Source organism: Lactuca virosa, chromosome 6 (genome assembly GCF_052849685.1).
Source record: "Lactuca virosa cultivar CGN04683 chromosome 6, Lactuca_virosa_CGN04683_v6, whole genome shotgun sequence".
NCBI lineage: Eukaryota > Viridiplantae > Streptophyta > Magnoliopsida > Asterales > Asteraceae > Lactuca > Lactuca virosa.
This window is the reverse complement of record NC_136431.1, coordinates 104,463,568-104,471,789: the sequence shown is the minus strand read 5'-3', so window position 1 is coordinate 104,471,789 and position 8,222 is coordinate 104,463,568. Positions and strand designations below refer to the sequence as shown.

Genomic DNA, 8,222 nt, shown 5'->3' with positions numbered 1-8,222 from the left:
CGTCATAGTTTTAATTGATTTTTTTTTAACCAATCGACTACATGATTTTTTTTACGATCCCTAGTAGTGTAAGCCAGGACAATATAGTGGTTTCATTTGGGTACCAAAGTTGACTATTTCATTAAACCACAGGGCCAACCAACACTTTTAACAAAAATAGTTGGACTAAATTTCTCAATTTTAACATCCCGTTAGGACCAACGATGTAGTTACACTATTACAATTGTAGGCGAGAAAATCAGGCTTAACCGGTATTTTCTTTTTTCTTTTTTCTTTTTATCTAAAATTATACTTTTCTCTTTTTTAGTCAAATATAGCCCATCACTTGGGGTTTAAATTCAACAATCGATTTGTATCATTCTACACACACATTCATAATTAGCAAAAATGGCACAACTAATAATTAACAACGAGGGTTCATGGTGGCGGGAAGTGATGAGCGGCAACAAAGACCAACTTACTCAGCTGGCAATTGCCACCATTTCAGCAACGATCTTGGCTATTTTATTTCCTATATTGAAATCTTTGAGCTCCTCAAATGGTGCACCACCGTTGCCACCAGGTCCCCGTTCCTTGCCGATTGTAGGTTACCTTCCAATTCTTGGCGGTGACATGCACAAGCAGTTCTGTAACTTGGCTCACATCTACGGGCCCATTTTCAAGTTTCACTTGGGAAGCAAACTTCATGTTGTTATAAACAGCCCTGACATAGCAAAAGTGGTGGTCCGTGAGCAAGATGAGATCTTTGCCAACCGCAATCCATCAATTGCTGCCTTTACAATGTCTTTTGGAGCCCGAGATGTAATATGGTCCGACAACAATTCAGATTGGCGTAACCTTCGTAAGCTGTTTGTCCATGAGGTCCTAAGCAACAAGAATCTTGAAGCATGCAGGTATTTTCGAAGGGATGAGGTTAGGAAAACTATCAAGAATATTTATAGTAAGATTGGAACCACAATCAACATTAGCGAGATCGCTTTCTTGACCGAGGTTAACGTCCTAACCAGCATGGTTTGGGAAAACACTTCAGATCCATTTGCAAAAGGTAGCCATTTTGTAGCAGAGTTACAGATGATTGCTTCAAATGTTGTTGAGCTCATGGGACAGCCGAATGTGTCTGACATCTTCCCTAGTCTTGCATGGCTTGATCTACAAGGTGTCTTGCGGAAGACCAAGAAGCTACTTTATCAGGTGGATCAAATTTTCACAAGCATTATTGATGATCGAATCGAATCAAACTCCAGAAAACCTAAGGATGAAGTTAGGCCTCAAGGAAAGAAAGATTTTTTACAGATCTTATTAGATCTCATGGACCACAAAGATGCAACATCCATTAGCAATACCCAAATAAAGGGACTTCTCCTGGTAATCATTGTTATTTAAAAGTACATCGAAAAGGCAGAAAAGATACTTCACAAATTAATCGTTTTACATGCTTCACATTTTGTGGGTCGCCGGTCGCATCAGATATATATGAAACACGTGCTGAGGAATATATGTTTTTTCACTAAAAAAATTCATGTTAAGGAAAACTCAACAAATTAACCAAAAGAATCAATAAGTTCAAAATATAACTAGAATTATGAAAAAATCTATAAGAGAGATTTTCAAATTCACAAGCTAAGAGAAAAAACTATGTAATAAAAATCTCTCACAATATATTTTTTGATTTTCTCAAAATTATTTTACTAAAACAACTCTCCAGTAAGCTTCTAGTGTGGATGTGCTTCACAAATAACATGGTTACACGATTTTCCTTTAGTTGAACTACAAAATTGACAATAGAGTTGGACTTTTGTTGTATCAGGATATTATGGTTGCAGGATCAGAAACGACAACAACACTGATAGAATGGGCAATGGCAGAGATCATGCGAAATCATGACATAATGAAAAGGATTCAAAAAGAATTAGCAGATATTGTGGGACATGACAATATTGTCGAAGAATCTCATCTCCTTAAACTACAATACCTAGAAGCTACTATTAAGGAAACATTCCGGTTGCACCCAGTACTGCCTCTCATACTACCACGATCACCAAGCAAGGATTGCATAGTAGCTGGATTCACCATTCCAAAAGGTTGTACAGTTTTTCTGAATGTTTGGTCAATCCATCGTGATCCAAAGTATTGGGACAATCCGTTAAAATTCAATCCAGAGAGGTTCTTGACAAACAAATATGATTACAAAGGAAGCAATTTAAACTTCTTTCCATTTGGGTCGGGGAGAAGATTGTGCCCAGGCGTTCAATTGGCCGAGAAAATGCAAATGTATATATTGGCTTCACTCTTGCACTCGTTTGACTGGAGCTTGCCCGAAGGTGAAGAACATGACCTATCGGAAAATTTTGGCTTTACACTAAAGAGAAAAGAACCACTCATTGCTGTCCCATCACAAAGGTTGCCAAACGTGAGCCTCTATATGTGATGATTTGGTCAAATATCTAAGTTCCAAGTCGTATATTCGATGGTTTATCAGGTTGATATAGAACAAGTGTATTTATATGTATGTTGTGTTTTCACTTTCCAAAATAATAAAATAAAGTGTAAGTTCTGTTTTATGTTGATATTTTGATGTTTCATATATTCCTATCTATTATGAAATATCTTGTTTAATAATATATAAAACCTGTAACTATTATATGTGTTGAAACTTGAAACTGGATTATACGACCCATATATTTGTGATTGGCCCTATCCATGTATTTGTATACTAATTTAAATCCCATCGCGTTTATGAATAGTGGATTTTTGTAATTCGGATTTTAACCTCAACAATTTTGTTATTTGTCAATTTCCATCCCTTGACTCTTTGTTTTCAGATTTTGACCACCCCATTGTTAAGTTTTGCATCCACCGCCTCAAATCTCAATTAATCTCCGTCTCCTCCCATTTGACAAGTCACTCGTTGTATGATGATAATTAATCTCTTAATAATCATTAAATTTTGTCTTTGATTTCTTTTTAGCAAAAACACGAATTGTCACTATTGTAGGCGGTGGTGCGGCCACCTGGGCTGCCAGTGGCAGTGACCGGAGGAGAGGAGGTGGCTGAAGTTTTATCACGGATCAGATAGTGCAATGGCTTGCTTGGGAAGAACTATACTCATACCTGAAAGCGAACCCGTTGTCTAACCCTAATCTGTTGTCTCTGTTGGAGAATCATACGACTAACGATGACAAGGGGGAGGTTGTATGTATTTTACTTGGAGACGCTGAGTAAGTCGGGTGGTTACGTTTGAAGTTTACGTACTTCATACCATTTATCCCGTTTTGCAAAACAAAATTAAAGATTGGTTACTCTATATTTAGGTCCTATATGCTATTTATATCATGATTTGTTGCTTCTTGTCCGCATTCTATGCTTTCATATTTATTTTTTAGCAAACTCATGGAGAAGGCATGCCACCTCTTCAGGCTGTAATAGATGCAATCGGAAACAAAATCGTTGCTACCTTCTGGACACACCATTTTTTTAAATTCACTTTTCTATACTCTCATGGCAATACTGCTGATTTGGGCGACTCAATATCATGAGATATATTTATCTTTATTTTTTTCCATTTCGTGTTTCATTACATATTTTCATTGCTTTATTTTTGGAGAGTGATTGTATTAAAGTGGGTGTTCATGATATCTCTGTTTCTTTTCATATTTAAATATACTTGTGATCATTTCAAATTGATAGGAATATATATTGGAAGAAAAGTAGAAGGATATTTAATTTCTCTAAAACAAAACAGGGGACTATGTGTATGGGACAAAAATGACAACTTTTTGGCCCATCCAAAATAGACAACTTTAAACCCTCATAAGTGTAAAAGACGTTAATACCCTCGACAACGTCAAAACAATGAAGTTACTTATGTCATGTGATGATTATTAGTGGAAGAAGATCAAATTAAGAGTGAAAACTTACTAAAAAAGAAACATTTTTTTTTAAATAACCAACATTCATGTGTTATAGCTCATTAATATTGTATAGTGACAGCAAATTTTATAGCACAGTAGGCTCTATGGAACTAGCAATTGAAATATCGGATCTTGATGTTGTAGGTTGATTTTATTTCTTATCCATTTTGTTTCAATTTATCATATTTATGACAAGTTTTTTTAACTTATGTGTTCCATCAAGTACACACCCCATATGGTTGTTGCTCCTAAGTCTATATTTGGTAACTAGATAGACCAATGAAATTAAACTTGGTTGCATAATATTATGTGTTGTAAAGTTTCTTAATCAATTTTATATCTTTTATTTTAAATATATTTTTTAACAACTTTTTTTCCTTTGTCAATTTTGTTTCAATATATATCATTATCGTTAGACATTAATCTTTTTTTTGGAAAATAAATATTTTAATCATTTTTATAAAGATTTTTACTTCACCTATTTCTACACTTGCTAACTAAATTTATGAAATTAAACGCTTTTGCCTAATATTGTGCGCTGAATTTCCGCTTGAAATAAATACTTTTACCATAGCTATTGTGAACATAAACAGGTAAAGTCAAAAACTTTATAAAAATGACTAAAATATTTATTTTCCAAAAAAAAAGAAAAAGATTAATTTCTATTGACCGATTAATCATATATATATTGGCTTCAATATTTACGAAAAACAGTGCATCAATGAGAAACTACCAAACAAAAAAAGAAGTGGGTCTGGTTGGTGTAAATATCCCTTTCCCATCCCCACTGCCTTTCTCTCATTTACAATAATTCGTTTGGTTGTAGAAAATTGTTTTCATTTTCTAAAAAAATGTTTTCAGAAAATAGAGTTGAGTTTTCATTTTTAATTTTCAATTAAAATTTTAGAAAACGTGTTTGATTGAAACCGAGGGAGTTTTTATTTTCCATCTTAGAAATTTGGAAAACTTTGGAAAACTGTAAAAATCACTTTTTTGATTTACATGCAATTTGGAAAACTGAAAATTTTTATTTTCTTGGAAAATTTTGGAAAACTGAACGAACCAAACGCGTTTTCAAAATTTCCATTTTTCTTGGAAAATTTTCCACAACCAAACGCACCCATAATCATCCCATAATTTTCCTGATCTGATGGAGGACCAATAGAATCGTCATCAGATAATGATCTCCAATTGGAAAATAGACCGGAATTTGGAGTCCAACAACAACACAAGGATTTTCAAACGGGTGAAGATGTAGCTCATGGATATTCAAAATAGTGACGGGGGATTGCCTCTTGCTTTGCTTATATCAGATGGATCATAAGACCCCAAGTTCTTAGCTCTTTGGTAATTCTATCTCCTAACTTATTATTTTTAAATAAGGTTTGTCTCAACACCAATAAATTAACAGTTTAATGAAATTTAGGTGAATTATTTAGAATTTGTTTTTCTTGAGGATCTCTATCTTTGAAATCTGATAACACAACATTGTGCTTTTATATTCTTTCCAATTATAGCAATCTCATCGATTTACAAAGAAATTGAAATTACAGTGGGGTAGTAAAAAGAAATAAAAGTAGGATGCTATAATGTGCGAACATATAAAAGTACAATTGTTAATTGTGTTCAACACTTTGCCGGTACTTATCTTTTTTGGTTATTAAACGTTGTGTTCTCTTGGGTGTCTCGAGGCCAATTGACATTGACAGGTACCTCTAACTAAATTCACTACCTAGAATTGTGCTAAAACAAAGAGTCACCACTGATCAGGAAGTATATAATGTCGTTTTAGAAACTTGGATGCTATAATACATAGATAAATGAAAGCATGCTGCTATATTTTGTATTTAGTCTATCAAAAATCCCTTAGATATGATTGACTCCTCAGTTTCAGTTTCTACACAGGGGTAAGTGGCGGCAAAAAACCCAACAAAAAAATTCACCTGTGGTTCACCACGGGCTCACTCACTAGTTTGTTATATAGTATACCAATTAATATGAACTAGGGGTATGTCTGGGCCCTTTGGTCCAGTTATTTGTCAAAACCAAACCATAACCATTACAATTGGTTAATGTATTTTGATAGCCATTGGGTAGTGGTTAATAATGGTTTTGGTTATCGGTTAATGGTTCTTATTGGTTAACCATAATGGTCCAAAATAACATAAAAATAAAAATACTTTTCTATAAAATTTGAAAAACATAAAGCTTATTGGTGTAAAAAGTGAATAATTGTGTATATATAACTGTATAGATAAAAGATTACTTATCTATATAATTTCCGAAATCCAAATAATTACCCTTTAAATTTTCAATTCCTAATATAATTACATACAATATATATAATATTATGTTATATTAAAAACATTTCTTAATATTATTAGTTCTGTTTGGTTTATAGTGGTTCGGTTTCAGTTCAAAAACATAACTGAATCATGTGTATTCGATTAATCAAAATTAGAAACTGCATCATATCTTTTAGTAATGGTTTAGTTATATCGGTTAATTTGGTTTTGGTTTGGTTTTTCGGTTAATAAGCTGACCCTAACGCAACGTATGTATATTATGAATTAAGATACTAATTTTTTTCTTCCATCTGTACCGCTAGTCAAAATCAAACTTTCACACCTGTTAACAACTCAATGCAAATAAATTTTTTATTAGTGAAATATAGTTTATAATTCCATTTTATTATATTAAAATTTACTAATACTATTACTAATTATTATTTTTCTAAAATAACTAAATTATCGAGATTGAATCTTGTAATATATTGATATTATGTTTTTGTTATCCAACCTAATTGAATATAAAGTTCCTTCGCATTCGTACCGGTTGATCTCATTTTCGGAACTGCATTCTGTTCAGCGATCATTTCAGTCTGAGAGGTGATTTTTCTCACTGTATGTAACGCCCGTGTTTTTAGGCTAGGCATTAATATTGACATGATAGTCTAGGTTGACCTTTGTAACTCATTTAGAAGAAATGAAAAGGAATTATGTGAATATTATGTGAAAATTATGTGTTTTATGCTTAATTATTAGGGTTTAATTAATTAAGAATAAAAATGAGCGTCAAAAATAAATATTAGATAAAGCCGATATCTATTAAGAAACTTGTAGTGGGCATGACAAGGATTACGGATATATAAAGAATACCGAAATCCGAGTTATAACGAAGAAGTTATGACCTGTCGAAGTTTCGCGACAAAACCGGCAATGTGCCGAATGACGTAAAAAGTGAGTTTTTGATAAACTACTTTTTAGCTTTATTGATCTAAACGAAATTCGTAGTATTCGTTAAACCGAGAGTATTTATAAAAAGAACGCCCAAATCTGACTTCGTATGATGAAGTTATGATTTTTCTAAGTTTCAGCTTAGCAGTAGACAGCTAAAAACTCGAATTTTAGATCGAGTGATTTTTAGCCGACACAACCTAAACGAGAATTGAAGGTCTCGTCAATAGTATCACAACGGTAAAAAGACAGACGAAAACGGACGTCGGATGAAGAAGTTATGAATTTTTAACGGATTTCCTGTCCCGGTCTGTTAAAAATAATAATATAAAAATTAAATTCAAAAATAGCCGACGAAGTCTAAACGAAAGTTGTAGAGCGTAATTTTACCTACGCGTGCATATAAAGAACGTCAAAAACGGAGCCCGTATGCGAAAGTTATGGATTTTAGAAGTTTTGGTGCAAAAATCGAGAAAAAATCCCATAAACCAAGGAATTTCACATGGCTAGTGTTCGGCCACGTCACCCTCGCTCGCAGCATGCCACGTGTCCAAAATTCCTGAGTCATCCAAGCAGCTGGCAGACGCGTGTTCGAATCCGGAGAGCCGTCCGAAGCCGCCTCGCCTCCGTCCAACGCGTGTACCGTGACTCCTCGCATCCGAGGCGCTGGACCAAACACGGAGCTACGCGTGCCCTTCGCGTGTCCGAGCTTCGCATGAGCCGCGTGGCCTTCGCTACTGCTGCCACCTGCCCTCGCTGACTCTCCCTTCTCGGCCGATCCCTGCATCTTCGCACCCTATAAATAGAAGGCTGCGAGCCTTCTCGGGTATTTTGAAGATTTTGCCACTTTTTCACCCTAAATCAATATTTTCACTATTTTGACTTTCCCCAAAGCCTCGGGATTAATTGCAACGCCCGGAACACGCCCCGAAGTGCCCGAAGGCCCGGCAAATTTTATCTTTTCGGTTTTGAAGCCCGACCCTCGCAGAGCCCGGTTTCTCAATAAAACTCTCGGTTTTATTAGAAACGAACGTTTTAGGAAACAAATTGCTGCCCGATTATCATCAAATCATGT

General features: G+C 34.6%; 1 protein-coding gene across 1 annotated transcript; it reads left to right on the top strand.

Moving 5' to 3' along the window:
- The first annotated feature begins 339 nt into the window (after nt 1-339).
- LOC145122709 (cytochrome P450 76C1-like) lies at nt 340-2,582 on the top strand. Its single transcript, XM_079058276.1, has 2 exons — nt 340-1,365; nt 1,808-2,582. Exons 1-2 carry the CDS (start codon nt 388-390, stop codon nt 2,426-2,428), a joined length of 1,599 nt encoding a protein of 532 aa, XP_078914402.1. The 5' UTR covers nt 340-387; the 3' UTR covers nt 2,429-2,582.
- The last annotated feature ends 5,640 nt before the right edge of the window (nt 2,583-8,222 follow it).